Below are 16,819 nucleotides of genomic sequence, written 5' to 3'. Positions count from 1 at the left end.
CTCCCTGGTAGCTTTAAGCTCTGCCCTAACATTGTGAACATCCTGTCTGGTCGCTTTCAGTTCGGCCCTAATCAATTCTGTTTGGTCATCCATGGCTTTCTCCAACCTAGCTATTGCCTGGATAATTGTTAGCCTGAATTCTCTTTCTGACATATTGTCTATGTTGATAGCCGTTAGCTCTGTTGCAGAAGGTCCATCCTCTGTATTTTTCTTCTGTCGGGCATTCCTCCTCCGAGTCATTTTGGTGGGAGAAGACTGAACAGATGTAGCTGGATGTATCAACTCTGGTGCAGTTAAGGTGCACCCTGGAACACTTCCTGATCTCCGTCTCAGAGAGAAGCCTCAGTCTGGGTGCAGAAGCTGAATAAATTCCCCCTTGGCTGCTGGCAGAGCAGGTTCCAAGTTCCAGACCCTGGGGGCGCAGGATCTTTTGCTCGTCCCCAAAGCCAAGGCAGTGGCGGCTGTCTGGGAGCTCCCGACCGCCAGAGAGGTTCCAAGCAGCGATCGCACACTGAGATTTTGCCGCCGGCCCGGGCTGGAAGTGCCCGGCTTGCGCGCACCTCTTTTCAGAGGCGGCTGTGAGTCGGGCGCGCTTCTGGCGACTGAGAACGGGGCGCTGGTCCGTAAGACGCAGGCTGGGCTTTTGCGCGCCTCTGTCCGGGGAAGAGTTTCGCGCGCACACGGCTTAGACTTTGAAACAATGGTGTAGGTCAAGAAGCGCCCCCGGGCCTTAGAAACCCAGGAGAGCTGGAGGGACGTGCGCGCATCTCAAGCTTTGTGGTAGGGCTAGCGCGCGTTCCGCAGACCGGCGCGGCTCCCATCCCCTCACAGGAGCCGGAACCCCTGCGCTCTGGGGCGCGCTGGCGGCTTAGGGACCAGGAGCTGTTTCTCCGCCGCACTCTCTCTGCCTCCGCGCCGGGGAGGCCATCTGGGACCGGGGACTTAAGCCCCTGTCCCTAGTCGCCCCGATTCCCACAATTTGCCCCCATGATCCTTTGCTCTTTTGGAGTGCTTTCAACCAGTCTCCAAGTTAATGCTGGTCCCCAGACGCAGGGCACTCTCGCTCGTATTGGGGTATTACTTTCCCACTGGTCGCCTCTGGTGGCTCCCTCCCCCTTTTGTTTATCTTCTAATATCAGTCCGCTGTTCCCATTCCACTTTACCTGCTCACTGGCGTCTTCAGCCCCTGTAGAGATCCAGACGTGTATAATTCTGATCTCAGGCTGATTTCATGGGTGATCGGAGTTCTTTGGTAGGTAATCAGCTCACTTTGGGGTACCAGCTGAAAAGACGCCTCTTCCTAGTACCCCGCCATCTTGTCCCCCCCGATTCAGTGTTTAAACACAAGCCTTTCACTGTCACTGGGTCTTCCTACCCCCAACTTTTAGCTTCAGGCCTTCTCAATTTCTTCCTGCTCTGAATTTGTTTTATCTTTGTCTTCGGCAAATATGAAAATTTATTTTTCTTTTCTGCAAGCTCAGCTGTGAATTATAAAAATTTTTTCTATTTTACCAAAAGGTTTTCCTCTTAGCTTAATCAGCTATCTTACTAGAACCTGAAGTATCCAGTATTAATCTTTTCAAGGCACAAAACTGATCCTATTACCTCTCTCTTTTTTTTCCATGGATTAAGACCTAAATTTTAACCCAGCTTATCAGGCTCTGTCTTGTGAGTTTTTTAATACATATGCTATCACTCTTCTCTGTGGTCTCTTGAGTTCTAGCCATACAAGTTTTCTCTTTGTTGTTGGAGCATGTCATTTTCCCTCCCTCAACACATTTCCTCTGTGGTCTTTGAATTTAGCATTCCTTCAGTTGAAAAACCACCTTCCCCAACCCACACTGTATATCTATCTACACACCATGCAGATCTCAACTCATGTGTCATTTACTCGGAGAAGACTTTCCTGACTTTTCTGACCCTCCTAGTCTGGATCACTTTACTTTGTTATATACTTTTTTTTCTCTAGAAATATTTGGTTAATATGTATTTATATAGTCATTTGTGTGATTATTTGACTGATGTATGGCTCCCTCATAGTCTGGAAGTGTCATGAGAACAGAGACTATTTTGGTTATCACTGGTATGCATCTAAGCACATTGGCTGGAACATAGAATATACTAAAAATATGAAATGGATGGATAGAAGGTTGTTTGAAGAATGACTGAGGAAGTAAGGGGGGGCAGAATTGTGGCCAAGTAACTTCTAGGAGCAATTTTTTTTGTGTTTTGTACTTTTAAAAGCAGAAAAATTTCTGTCTCTCAGTTCTGTCAGCTTCACATAATAGCAAAAACTTTTCTGTAGGTGGCAGTGTACTTATGTAAGATGTTTCTCTGAAACAAAAAAATAGGGTGGTATTATCTTGAACTTTTAAAAGCATTTGTGTAACTTGAATCTCATCGTGCAATTTTTAAAACATGCTCTTATTTCCCATAATGTGGATTAATCCTTAATTTATTCTAGTCTAGAGTCTTTTTCCCTTAAAGTTATTAGTAAGTACCAGAGAGATATCAGTCCTCATTTTATGATATTATGATTTAGGTGAACATGCCATTTAAGAATTGGAAAGTGGGTATTGTGAGTGAAACAGTGGTGGCTAAAGTTTTATCTTTAGCAGCAATAATGTTTATCTTATAGAATAATTGAAACTGTGGTAAAAATAGAACTACAGACCAAACATGTATGTATCTCAACTAACTTTCAGGTTGAGACTTTTATGAGGGGGGGAAGTTGTTTACTAAACACATTAAAATAATGACCAGTTGACCAGCTTACTCATGGATTTTATACAGAGACGTTTGAAAGTCGAATTTGTTTTTCCCAGGGTGTTTTTGTATATACTATTACCAACTATGTTGTATAAAGTTTCTTATAATCTAAGTGTACCATCAAAAGATTTTCCCCACTTTTCCATGTTTTAGTTTTTTCAAGTTAAAAAAGTGTATATATATGTATGCAGATATATAAAATAATAATTTTGTCCTTGCAGCACTTAAATGCAGAAAGGTCTTATAAGTCCCAGATTTCTACCTTACACAAATCTGTGGTAAAGATGGAAGAAGAACTTCAGAAGGTTCAGTTTGAAAAAGTGTCTGCCCTTGCAGATTTATCTTCCACAAGGGAACTTTGTATTAAACTTGACTCAAGCAAAGAACTTCTTAATCGACAGCTGGTTGCCAAAGATCAAGAAATAGAAATGGTATGTAATACATTTTTAAATGTTTTTTTAAAAATACTATTGTTACTATAAAGTACTATAATTTTAGAAAATCAAATTCTTTTTTATAAAATATTATATCAAACCACGTCTATAAACTTTAGATTTTATTTCTAAAGTCCAGAATATAAATTGATGACAGCTGTATTTCAACAATTAAAGAAAGTAACAGAAACTTTTTCTTTGAGTATGTAACGTTTACTTATAGTCAGAATAATTATAAAACACATTAACATAGCAATCAGCAAAGAACTGTGACGTTGGGGTTTATTCAGCTAAATTATAACTTTAATGATATTCTTTTAGCCTAAATTTATTTAACTGGGTGGGTTCTTTTAAGCTATAATTCATTTGATTGTATAAACTGACATTGTGCTTGCCACTGTGAACATAATGTTCAAAAACAGGGTTGGACCCAGTGGATATTATGCTAAGTGAAATATATCAGAGAAAGACAAATAACAAGTGATTTCACTTATATGTAGAACCTATAAAACAAAACAAATGAATAATCCAAACCATAAATACAGAGAACAAAATGATGGTTGCCAGAAGGGAAGGGTGGGAGTGGGGGTGGACAAAATGGGTGAAGGAGAGTGAGAGATACAGGCTTCCAGCAATGGAATAAATAAGTCATGGTGATAAAAAGTATAGCATAGGGAATGTAGTTAGTGGTATTGTAATAGGATAGCATGATGACAGGTGGTAGCTACTAAGCATAGTCTAACATAATAGAGTTGATGAGCCACTATGTTATACACTTGAAGCTAATGTAACATCATGTGTCATATATACTAAAAAAAAAATAGAAGAAGAGAGAAAGAAAGGAAGAAAGAAAGAAGAAAGGAAAGGAAGGGAAAGAATAAAGGAAAGGAAAGGGAAAAAAAGAAAAAGAAAGAAAGAAAGAGAAAAAGAAAAAGACAGGTCCTTGCTCTTAAGGACCTCCCAGTATTGAGAAACAAATTGTGTGGTATGAATGTTATACTAATAAAAAATATTCAAGGTTTGAGAGAGGGAATTCCTAATCAGTCTATGTGTGTCAGGGAGGACTTCATAAGGATGTACTACTGAGCTCAAAAGAGAGGAGGCATCCTATTCAGAGAGAATATCATAGACGATGGTTTGGAGTTATAAATGAATTCTCGAGTGAATAGTACGTGATTTACAATGGCATGCACAGGTGAAAGTGGCTAGAGTTGTATCTGGAGAGATCATTGGAGCCTGGATCCTAAAGGAATATGTATACAAGTTGCACAGGGTAATTGAATTTACCCAAATAATAAAAAAAATCAAAGGGATATATGCACCCCCATATGTGTCTCAGCCAAATTATGGCAACAGCCCAAGTGTCCACCAATGGATGAATGGATAAAGATGTGGAATATATATACACAATGGGATATTACTCAGCCATAAAAAAGAATGAAATCTTGCCATTTGCAATGACATGTATAGAGCTAGAGAGCATTATGCTAAGTAAAATAAGTCAGAGAAAAACAAATACAACATGATTTCACTAATATGTGGAATTTAAGAAACAAAACAGATGAGCAAAGGGAAAAAAAAAAAAACGAAAAAGGCAAACTAAGAAACAGACTCTTAACTGTAGAGAACAAACTGATGGTTACCAGAAGAGAGGTAGTGAGGGGATGAGTTAAATAGATAATGGGGATTGAAGAGTGCACTTATTGTGATGAGCCCTGGGTGTTGTATGGAAGTGTTGAATCACTATACCATTCACCTGAAACTATTATTAAACTGAATGTTAACTAATTGGAACTTTAAAACTTTTTAAAAAGTCAATAAATTTTGGTCTTTACATTTCCAGTTTTTAAATTTTGTTAATCTACTATTCACTAGGAGGATATGATGCATTTAAGAATCATGAGTCTGTTGATTTCCATAAGAATCCACTGTTAATATTTTATTAATGAAGTGGTATATGTAAGGATTTTCTGAGTCTTCCTTTAAATTATTTTTCTTTTTTTTTTTTTCCAATTTATTTATTTTCAGAAAAACAGTATTCATTATTTTTTCACCACACCCAGTGCTCCATGCAAGCTGTGCCCTCTATAATACCCACCACCTGGTACCCCAACCTCCCACCCCCCCGCCACTTCAAACCCCTCAGACTGTTTTTCAGAGTCCATAGTCTCTCATGGTTCACCTCCCCTTCCAATTTACCCAAATTCCCTACTCCTCTCTAACGCCCCTTGTCCTCCATGCTATTGGTTATGCTCCACAAATGAGTGAAACCATATGATAATTGACTCTCTCTGCTTGACTGATTTCACTCAGCATAATCTCTTCCAGTCCCGTCCATGTTGCTTATTTTAACAAGAATTTTTTTTAGCAGCTTAACAAGAATTTTTTAATGCTGGAAGTAACTCATGAATATATTTTCACTGTAAAAATTCAAAAAACATCAATTTTTTCTTTAAAAATATTTTTTTACTTGCTGTTTTCAAATTGGAAAAGTAATACATGTCATTGTAAATGAAACAATATTAAGATGAAATGCCAGAAATATTATCTCAAAGCTTATTAAGATAATAATACACCATGACCAAGTAGGGTATATACCAGTAGTGGTACCAGTAATTTTCTTTAAGCCTTAAATTCATTACCCGTAGAAGTACAATATATAAACTTGAAAGTGATTTATATGAATTTTTAACCATTAACGATGTTTACTTCAAGTTTTGTAGCTTTCTATTCTCATAGTATTTATTCTATTTTTTCTTTTATTTTAAAATACATATTATATAACCTTTTCTATCTTAACCATTTTTAAGTGTACAGTTCATTTGTATTACATACATTCACATTGTTGTACAGCCTTCACCATCATAACTCATTTGATCTTGTAAATCTGAAATTGTATCTATTAAACAATAACTCCTTATTTTCCCCTTTCCCCAGCCCCTGGAAACCATCATTATACTTTCTCTCTTTATGGTTTTTAGTACTCTAAGTATCTCATGTAAGTGGATTTATATAGTATTTGTCTTTTTGTGACTACTTTTTACACTTAGCGTGATGTCCTCAAGGTTTATCAGTGTTGTAACGTATTATAGAATTTCTTTTTAAGGCCGAATAATATTCCATTGTATGAATATACTACATTTTTTCTTTTTTAAAATTTTTATTTATTCTTTAAATTTATTTTCATTGTTCCAGAATTCATTGTTTATGCACCACACCCAGTGCTCCATGCAGTATGTGCCCTCCACAATACTCACCACCAAGCTCACCCAACCTCCCACCCCTCCAAAATCCTCAGTTAATTCCTCAATATACTACATTTTTAAAAATATATTCATCATCACTTGGGTTGTTTCCATGATGTAGCTATTGTGAATAATGCTGCTATGAATGCGTTTACAAATAGCTCTTCAAGCCTTTCAGTTCTTTTGGATTTATACTCAGAAGCTGGATTTCTGGATCATATGGCAATTCTATTTTTAATTATTTGAGGGAATTTTGTACTGTTTTCTACAATGACTGCATCATTTTACATTCCCAACAACAGCAGACACATGTTCCAGTTTCTCTATATCCTTGCCAACATTTATTATATTTTAGCTTTTTTCCCCCTGTTCTTTTTTAAAATTTATTTATTTTCAGCATAACAGTATCATTATTTTTTCACCACACCCAGTGCTCCATGCAATCTGTGCCCTCTAGAATACCCACCACCTGTTACCCTGACCTCCCACCCCCCCCGCCACTTCAAACCCCTCAGATTGTTTTTCAGAGTCCATAGTCTCTCATGATTCACCTCCCCTTCCAATTTACCCACCCCCTTCTCTCTAACTCCCCATGTCCTCCATGCTTTTTGTTATGCTCCACAAATAAGTGAAACCGTATGATAATTGACTCTCTCTGCTTGACTTATCTCACTCAGCATAATCTCTTCCAGTCCCGTCCATGTTGCTACAAAAGTTGGGTATTCGTCCTTTCTGATGGAGGCATAATACTCCATAGTATATATGGACCACATCTTCCTTACCCATTCGACTGTTGAAGGGCATCTTGGTTCTTTCCACAGTTTGGCGACCATGGCCATGCTGCTATAAACATTGGGGTACAAATGGCCCTTCTTTTCACGACATCTGTATCTTTGGGGTAAATACCCAGGAGTGCAAGGCAGGTCATAGGGAAGTTCTATTTTTAATTTCTTGAGGAATCTCCACACTGTTCTCCAAAGAGGCTGCACCAACTTGCATTCCCACCAACAGTGTAAGAGGGTTCCCCTTTCTCCACATCCTCTCCAACACATGTTGTTTCCTGTCTTGCTAATTTTGGCCATTCTAACTGGTGTAAGGTGGTCTCAATGTAGTTTTAATTTGAATCTCCCTGATGGCTAGTGATGATGAACATTTTTTCATATGTCTGATAACCCTTTGTATGTCTTGATTGGAGAAGTGTCTGTTCATATCTTCTGCCCATTTTTTGATACGACTGTCTGTTTTGTATGTGTTGAGTTTGAGGAGTTCATTATAGATCCTGGATATCAACCTTTTGTCTGTACTGTCATTTGCAAATACCTTCTCCCATTCTGTGGGTTGCCTCTTTGTTTTCTTGACTGTTTCCTTTGCTGTGCAGAAGCTTTTGATTTTGATGAAGTCCCAAAAGTTCATCTTTGCTTTTGTTTCCCTTGCCTTTGGAGACATATCTTGAACAAAGTTGCTGTGGCTGATATCGAAGAGATTAGTGCCTATGTTCTCCTCTAGGATTCTGATGGATTCCTGTCTCACGTTGAGGACTTTTATCCATTTTGAGTTTATCTATGTGTACGGTGTAAGAGAATGGTCGAATTTCATTCTTCTACATATAGCTGCCCAGTTTTCCCAGCACCATTTATTGAAGAGACTGTCTTTTTTATACTGTATATTTTTTCCTGTTTTGAAGAAGATTAATTGACCATAGAGTTGAGGGTCCATATCTGGGCTCTCTACTCTGTTCTACTGGTCTATGTGTCTGTCTTTATGCCAGTACCATGCTGTCTTGGTGATCACAGCTTTGTAGTAAAGCTTGAATTCAGGTAACGTGATGCCCCCAGTTTTATTTTTGTTTTTCAACATTTCCTTAGCGATTCGGGGTCTCTTCTGATTCCATACAAATTTTAGGATTATTTGCTCCATCTCTTTGAAGAATACCGGTGGAATTTTGATCGGAATAGCATTAAAAGTATAGATTGCTCTAGGCAGTATCGACATTTTAACAATGTTTATTCTTCCGATCCAAGAGCATGGAATGGTCTTCCATCTTTTTGTGTCTTCTTCAATTTCTTTCATGAGTGTTCTGTAGTTCCTAGAGTACAGATCCTTTACCTCTTTGGTTAGGTTTATTCCCAGGTATCTTATGGTTCTTGGTGCTATAGTAAATGGAATCGATTCTCTAATTTCCCTTTCTGTATTTTCATTGTTAGTGTATAAGAAAGCCACTGATTTCTGTACATTGACTTTGTATCCTGCCACGTTGCTGAATTGCTGTATGAGTACTAGTAGTTTGGGGGTGGAGTCTTTTGGGTTTTCCATATAAAGAATCATGTCATCTGCGAAGAGAGAGAGTTTGACTTCTTCATTACCAATTTGGATACCTTTTATTTCCCTTTGTTGTCTGATTGTTGTTGCTAGGACTTCTAATACTATGTTGAACAAGAGTGGTGAGAGTGGGCATCCTTGTCGTGTTCCTGATCTCAACGAGAAGGATGCAAGCTTTTTCCCATTGAGGATGATATTTGCTGTGGGTCTTTCGTAGATAGATTTGATGAAGTTCAGGAATGTTCCCTCTATCCCTATACTTTGAAGCGTTTTAATCAGGAATGGATGCTGGATTTTGTCAAATGCTTTTTCTGCATCAATTGAGAGGACCATGTGGTTCTTCTCTCTTCTCTTAAAATTTGTTCTGTCACATTGATTTGCGAATGTTGAACCATCTTTGTAGCCCAGGGATGAATCCCACCTGATCATGGTGGATAATCTTTTTAATGTGCTGTTGGATCCTGTTTGCTAGGATCTTGTTGAGAATCTTAGCATCCATATTAATTAGCGATATTGGTCTGAAATTCTCCTTTTTGGTAGGGTCTTTGCCTGGTTTGGGGATCACGGTAATGCTGGCTTCATAGAAAGAGTCTGGAAGTTTTCCTTCTGCTTCAATTTTTTGAAAGAGCTTCAGGAGAATAGGTGTTATTTCTTCTTCGAAAGTTTGGTAGAATTCCCCAGGGAATCCGTCAGGTCCTGGGCTCTTGTTTTTTGGGAGGTTTTTGATCACTGCTTCAATCTCGTTACTAGATATTGGTCTATTCAGGTTGTCAATTTCTTCCTGATTCAATTTTGGGAGTTTATAGTTTTCCAGGAGTGCATCCATTTCATCTAGTTTGCTTAGCTTATTGGCATATAACTGTTGATAATAACTTCTGATGATTGTTTCTACTTCCTTGGTGTTCGTTGTGATCTCTCCCTTTTCATTCATAATTTTATGTATTTGAGCTTTCTCTCTTTTCTTTTGGATTAGTGTCACCAATGGTTTATCGATCTTATTGATTCTTTCAAGAAACCAGCTTCTAGTTTCATTGATACGTTCTACTGTATCTCTGGTTTCTACCTCATCGATCTCTGCTCTAATCTTGATTCTTTCCCTTCTTATGTGTGGAGTTGATTTGTTGTTGATTCTCCAGTTCTTTAAGGTGTAGAGACAGCTGCTGTGTTCTGGATTTTTCAGTTTTTTTGAGGGAGGCAAAGGAGTCTCCCTTAAGACCGCCTTTGCTGTATCCCATAGGTTTTGGATCGAAGTGTTTTCATTGTCATTGGTTTCCATGAATTGTTTCAGTTCTTCCTTGATCTCCTGGTTGATCCAAGCATTCTTTTTTTTTTTTTTTTTTTTTTTTTTTTTTTTTTTGATCCAAGCATTCTTAAGTAAGGTGGTCTTTAGCTTCCAGGTGTTTGAGTTCCTTCTGAACTTTTCCTTGTGATTGAGCTCCAGTTTCAAAGCATTGTGATGTGAGAATGTGCAGGGAATATCTCAGTCTTTTGGTATCGGTTGAGTCCTGATTTGTGACCCAGTATGTGGTCTATTCTTGAGAAGGTTCCATGTGCACTTGAGAAGAATGAGTATTCTGTTGTTTTAGGGTGGAATGTTCTGTGTATATCTATGAGGTCCATCTGGTCCAATGTGTCATTCAATGCTCTTGTTTCTTTATTGATTTTCTGCTTCGATGATCTGTCTATTTCTGAGAGAGGCATGTTAAGATCTCCAACGATTAGTGTATTCATATCAATATGACTCTTTATCTTGATTAACAGTTTTCTTGTGTAATTGGCTGCTCTCATATTGGGGGCATAGATATTTACAATTGTTAGATCATCTTGGTGGATAGTCCCTTTAAGGATTATGTAGTGTCCTTCTGGATCTCTGACTACAGTCTTTAGTTTAAAGTCTAATTTGTCTGATATGAGAATCGCTACCCCAGCCTTTTTTTGAGGCCCATTGGCATGAAAGATGCTTCTCCATCCCTTCACTTTCAGTCTGGGTGTACCTTTAGGTTCAAAATGGGTCTCTTGTAGACAACATATGGATGGGTCCTGTCATTTTATCCAGTCTGCAACCCTGTGCCGTTTTATGGGTGCATTTAGGCCATTCACATTGAGGGTGATTATTGATAGATACGTTTTTATTGACATCGTGTTACCTTTGAAGACTTTCTTTCTGTAGATTGTCTCTATATTTTTGTTCAATGCTATTCTTGGGCTTTTTCCTCCTTTAAAGAAGCCCCCCTTAATATTTCCTGCAGTATCGGTTTGGTGGTTGCATAGTCTTTTAAGCCTTGCCGGTCCTGGAAACTCTTTCTCTCTCCCTCCATTTTGAATGTCAGTCTTGCTGGATAAAGTATTCTTGGCTGCATGTTCTTCTCATTCAGTGCCCTGAATATATCTTGCCAGCCCTTTCTGGCTTGCCAGGTCTCTGTGGATAGGTCTGACGTTATTCTGATGGGCTTTCCTCTGTACGTAAGGATCTTCTTTGTCCTTACTGCTTTCAAGAGGTTCTGCCTACAATTATAATTCTTCATTCTTACTATTAGGTGTCTCGAGGACTTTCTGTAATCTTGGGGAGAAATCTTTTGGCCTCTAGTACATGAACGCTGGTTCCATTCACGAGATTTGGAAAATTTTCATGAAGAACTTGTTCCACTATATCTTCTAGACTTCTTTCTTTCTCCTCCCCTTCAGGGATTCCAATAATTCTGACGTTGGAACGTTTCATGGCATCATTTATTTCCCTGATTCTGTTTTTGTGGCTTCTAAGCTGTTTGTTCCAGGCTTCCTCCTGATCCTTTCTCTCTATCTGTTTGTCCTCCAGATCACTCATTCTATCTTCTGTCTCAGTTACTCTAGCATTGAGAGAATTTAGATTAGATTGGAACTCATTGAGAGCATTGTGAAGCTCATCCCTGGTAGCTTTCAGCTCTTCCCTAATATTGAAAACATGATCTCTGGTCGTTTTCAGTTCATCCCTAATCAATTCTGTTTGGTCACCCATGGCTTTCTCCAACCTAGCTATTGCTTGGATAATGTTAGCCTGAATTCTCTTTCTGACATATTGTCTATGTTGATAGCCATTAGCTCTGTTGCAGAAGGGTCATCCTCTGTATTTTTCTTCTGTTGGGCATTCCTCCTCCTAGTCATTTTGATGAGAGATGGCTGAATGGGTGTAGCTGGGTGTATCGACTGTGGTGCAGTCTAGGTGCACCCTGGAATGCTTTTGAGCAATCAGGGTTCCCCACCCAAATGAGAGGAAAAAGAAAAGGAAAAGAAGAAAAAAGAGAGAGGGAGAGAGACAGGAAAGAAAGGTGAGATAAAAGAGAAGGTTTAGTCCAAATGGACCCCAAGGTAAGATTTATGAAGTATACAAACAGACCCAGACAAACAAAAAAACTGATAAAAGTATATGACAAGAGAAAATATATATATATATATATGCAAATAAAGGAAGAACCTTGTCAAAAAGAACCCTGAGTGTAAGATTTATATACTATCAGGACAAACACAAAAACACAGAAATACTGGTGGAAGAAAAAGATGGGAGAGTGGTTGTAAATTCTCAGTGTGGGTGAGGAAGGTTGTTTTGATTCTTCCTGAATGTATCTTGATATCTTTGTTAAAGGACTCAGCTTTCCTAAGATAAGGGGGGATTATCTTTCCTAAGATAGGGGTGGCATTGATTGGGGAAAGGGGATTACCTTGAAGTTTAACTCTATATGAATATTAGAAAATAAAAATTAAAAAAAGGAATTAACTAAACTAAACTAAAATTTAAAAAAAAGAAATTTAAAAAATAGAAATGCAAAAGGAAAACACAGGTGTATGTATCAAAAAGTTCAGGTTAGGGACGCCTGGGTGGCTCAGTTGGTTAAGCAGCTGCCTTCGGCTCAGGTCATGATCCCAGCGTCCTGGGATCGAGTCCCACATCAGGCTCCTTGCTCGGCAGGGAGCCTGCTTCTCCCTCTGCCTCTGCCTGCCATTCTGTCTGCCTGTGCTCGCTCTCTCTCCCTCTCTCTCTCTGATAAATAAATAAAATCTTAAAAAAAAAAAAGTTCAGGTTAGAAGGTTATTATGGAATTTGATGTACTGGACATCTCACTGTGATGGTAAATAGGTTAAAAAATTATCTATATAATAATAAAAAATTAACTATATAAAAAAATGAGCCAGAATAGTGGGATCGAATTAATAATAAAAATTGTCCTATGAAGTAGTGGTGGTTGTTCTCTTGTTGTCTTTTTTTTTTTTCTTTTTTTCCTTTCCCGGTTGGTTTTCTGGGGGAGGGGCCTGCCACGTAGGTTTTCAGTCACTGAAGTTCTCTCAGCTAAGTCCTCCTGCCCCCCTCAAGGGGGTGGGCTCTGAGGAAACTGGTTTTTTCAGGCTTTTGTTCTCTGGAGGTTTTTATATTTTTTCACTTTTGTTTTTCTTTCTCGCCTTGACCGCTTTTGATGGTTTTTGTAGGTTTAGAGGAAAGTAAACTGCACCCTGACCTCCCTCTCAGAGAGAAGCCTCAGTCTGGCTGCAGAGCCCCCCCCTTGGCTGCAGGTTCCCAGTCGCGGCCCCTGGGGACTCAGGATTTTTTGCTTGTACCCAAAACCAGGGCAGCAGTGGCTGTCTGGGCAGCTCCAGACTGCCAGAGAAGTTCCAAGCAGCGATCACACACTGAGATTTTCCCGCTGGCCCGGGCTGAGAGTGCCTGGTCTTTCCGGGTTGAGAGCACCGGGATGGCGTTTGTGCGCACCTCTCTCAGGGGAGGGCGCAGGGTACAACTCGGACTCTGATGGCACAGCAGGGCACTTGTGTGGGGACTGCGAAAAGGCTGTGCTTCTGTTGGCTGGCGAGGCTCCCAGCCCCTTACAGGAGCCGGGCGCAACGCACTCTCAGCCGCGCTGTTGGTTCAGGGACTGAGACCTGGTTTCTCTGCCGCACTCTCTCTGGCTCTGCGCCAGGGGTGGCTGTCCTGGGTCTGGGGACTTAAGCCCTGACCCTAACACCCCGACCCTAACACCCCGATTCCCGAAATCCCCCCCCCCCCGTGATCCTTTGTTCTTTTTGAGTGCCTTCTACCAGACTCCCGAGTTAATGCTGGTCCCCAGGTGCAGGGCAGTCTCGTATTGGGATATTACTTTCCAACGGGTCGCCTCTGGTTCTCCCTCCTCCTTTTGTTTATCTTCCGATACCAGTCCGACTTTCCCACTCTGCTTTACCTGCCCACTGGCGTCTTATGCTCCAGTAGAGATCCAGACGTGTGTAATTCTGATCTCAGGCTGATTTTGTGGGTGATTGGAGATCTTTGGAAGGTAATCAGCTCACTTTAGGGTGCAGGTTGAACAGGCGCCTCCCCCTACTTCCCTGCCATCTTGTCTCCCCCTGCCTACCCCTATTTTATATTTTTTTTCCCCTGTTCTTGATAATAGCTATCCTAGTGGTTGTGAAATGGTCAGGCTAAGTCTAACTGTATTTTAAAATCCTCCTGACATCAATTTTTTGCCTTAAAAGTTAGTTATTTATGTATATATGTTTACCCCCATTTTAGGCTATAGTTTCAAGTGCAGGGACCATCTTATTTACATTTGTATTTCCTCAGCTATGTGTATAGGCTACAATCAAATAATTTTGTAAATTAAATTTTGATTTTGAGATAATTATAGATTCACGTGCAATTGTAAGAAATGATACAAAGTATCATTTACCTGGTCTCCCCAATTATAACCTCTTGTAAAATTATTGCATAATATCACAACCAGGATGTTGACCTTGAATCAGGCAAGATATGGAACATTTCCATCAAGGATACATCATGTTGCACTTTTGTAGCCCTGTCTTCTTCTCTTCTATCCCTACCCACCCCCTTAACCCATAGCAACCACTAATCTAGTCTTCCTTTCTTTAATTTTATCACTTCAAGAATGTTACATAAATGGAATCATATGGTATGTAACTTTTGGGGCTTGGATTTTTTCACTCAGCATAATTCTCTGGAGAGTCATCTAGGTTATTGCATGTTATTAGTAGTTCATTCCTTTTCATTGTTAAGCAGTATTCTGTGCTTTGGGTGTAACACAGTTTGTTTAACCATTCATGCATTGAATACCTGGGTTATTTCTAGTTTTTAGATCATACAAATAAAACCATTGTAAGCATTGTCTACATGTTTTTGTGTGAAACTTGTCTTCATTTCTCATTAAATGCCCAGAAATGCAGCTTTGGGATTATATGGTAGTTGCATAATTCATTTTTTTAAAAAAGTGCCAAACTTTTTTCCCCCAGTTTATACCGTTTTGCATTCCACCAACAATATGTGAGTGATCAGTTTTTCCACATCTTTGTCCATAGTTGGTGGTGTTACTATTTTTTATTTTGACCATCCTGATATAGGTATCGTGCTATATCATCATCCAGTTGCATTTTCCTAAATTAATGAAGCAGACCATATTTTTATATGATTATTTGCCATTTATATATCTTCGTTGGTGAAACAGCTCTCTGTATCTTTTGCCCATGTTTTCAATGAATTATTTACTTTTTTAATGTTGAATATTAAGCATTCTTTATACATCTTAGATACTGGTCCTTTATCAGATATGTGGTTTGTAGGTATTTTCTCCCAGTATGTAGCTTGTGTTTTCATCTTCTTATCAGCATCTTTCTAAGAGCAAAGTTTAAGTTTGGGGAATGTGCAGTTTATCAGTTTCCTTTTATGGATTGTGCTTTTGGTTTTAAGTCTAAAAATTCTTTGCATAGCTCTCAATCCTAAAGGTTTTTCCTAGGTTTTGTTCTAAAAATGTTATAGTTTTATTTTTCACATTTAATGCCATGATCCATTTTGAGTCAGTTTCTACATAAGGGTGTAAGGTTTACATCAAGCTTCACTTTTTTGCCTATGGGTGTCCAATTGTTTCAGTACCATTTGTTTGTAGCTTACTATTGTCATAGTATTTTTTCTAAAAATTACTCCCTTCATTAAATTGATTCTTTACATTTGTGAAAAATCATTGGACATACAGAGTGGGCCTATTTCTTGTTTTTCTATTCTTTTACATTTATCTATGTGTCTGTCTCTTCCTTAATACCACACAGTTTTTATTACTGTAGCTATATAATAAGTCTTTAAATCAAATAGACTGATATTTTTTCAAGTAGACTGATTTTGTCCACTTTACTCTGCTTTTTCAAAATTTTCTTAACTATTCTAGTTTCCTTGCCTTTCCATATAAATATTAGGATATTGTATATATTTTCATAAAAAATCTTGTTGAGATTTTAATAGGAATCACATTAAACTGGGGAAGAAATGACATCTTTACTGTATTGAGACTTCCAATCCATGAATATGGCATGTTTTATTTAGATCTTCTTTGATTTCTTTTATCAGATTGGTGTAGTCAGCATGTAAATTCTGTATCTGTTTTGTGAGATTTACAACTACAAAATGTAGAATACTTCCTTTTTTTTGAGTTACCATAAATGGTATTGTAGTTTTAATTTTGCTAGGAATATGTTCATTGCAAGTATATGTAAGTATTGATTTTTGAATGTTTATCTTATATTCTGTGACCTTACTGAATTCACTTACTAGTTCTAGTGGTTTTTCTGTAGATTCTTTGCAATTTTCTACATAGACGAGCATGTTACCTGAAGATAAGGATTTTATTTCTTCATGTTCAATCTTTATGCCATTTCTTGCCTTATTATACTGGTTAGTACTTTAATGCTATGTTGAATAAGAGTGGTGAAAGTTCTTGCTTTATTCCAGTCTTAGGGTAAAAAAGGAGTCAGTTTTTTACCATTAAGCATACGGTTACCTGTTGAATTTTGTAAATGCTTTTTATTAAGTTGGGGATATTTCTGTCTATGTCTGTATTTCTGAGAGTTTTTATCATGAATGAGTATTGAATTTTTGTCAAATGCTTTTTCTACATCAATTAATATACTCATTTTTTTCTTTAGTCTGTTGTTATGGTAGATTATACTGATTGATGTTTGAAAATTGAGCCAGCCTTGCATTCCTGAAATCACTGAGATGATTTTAAACAAGGAAGTAGAGGTTAAGGG

At 38.4% G+C, this 16,819-nt stretch overlaps 1 protein-coding gene across 1 annotated transcript in view; it reads left to right on the top strand.

The window, feature by feature from the left end:
• TSGA10 (testis specific 10) overlaps positions 1–16,819 on the top strand; it is a 152,272-nt gene that overhangs the window by 109,299 nt on the left and 26,154 nt on the right. The window contains exon 16 of the mRNA XM_044263887.1: positions 2,991–3,200. Coding sequence (XP_044119822.1) covers positions 2,991–3,200 — 210 coding nt within the window. The remainder of the gene's footprint in view (positions 1–2,990; positions 3,201–16,819) is intronic.

This window comes from Neovison vison, chromosome 8 (genome assembly GCF_020171115.1).
Source record: "Neovison vison isolate M4711 chromosome 8, ASM_NN_V1, whole genome shotgun sequence".
Lineage (NCBI taxonomy): Eukaryota > Metazoa > Chordata > Mammalia > Carnivora > Mustelidae > Neogale > Neogale vison.
The sequence above is the reverse complement of the archived record's forward strand: the minus strand, read 5'-3'. Positions and strand labels throughout refer to the sequence as shown.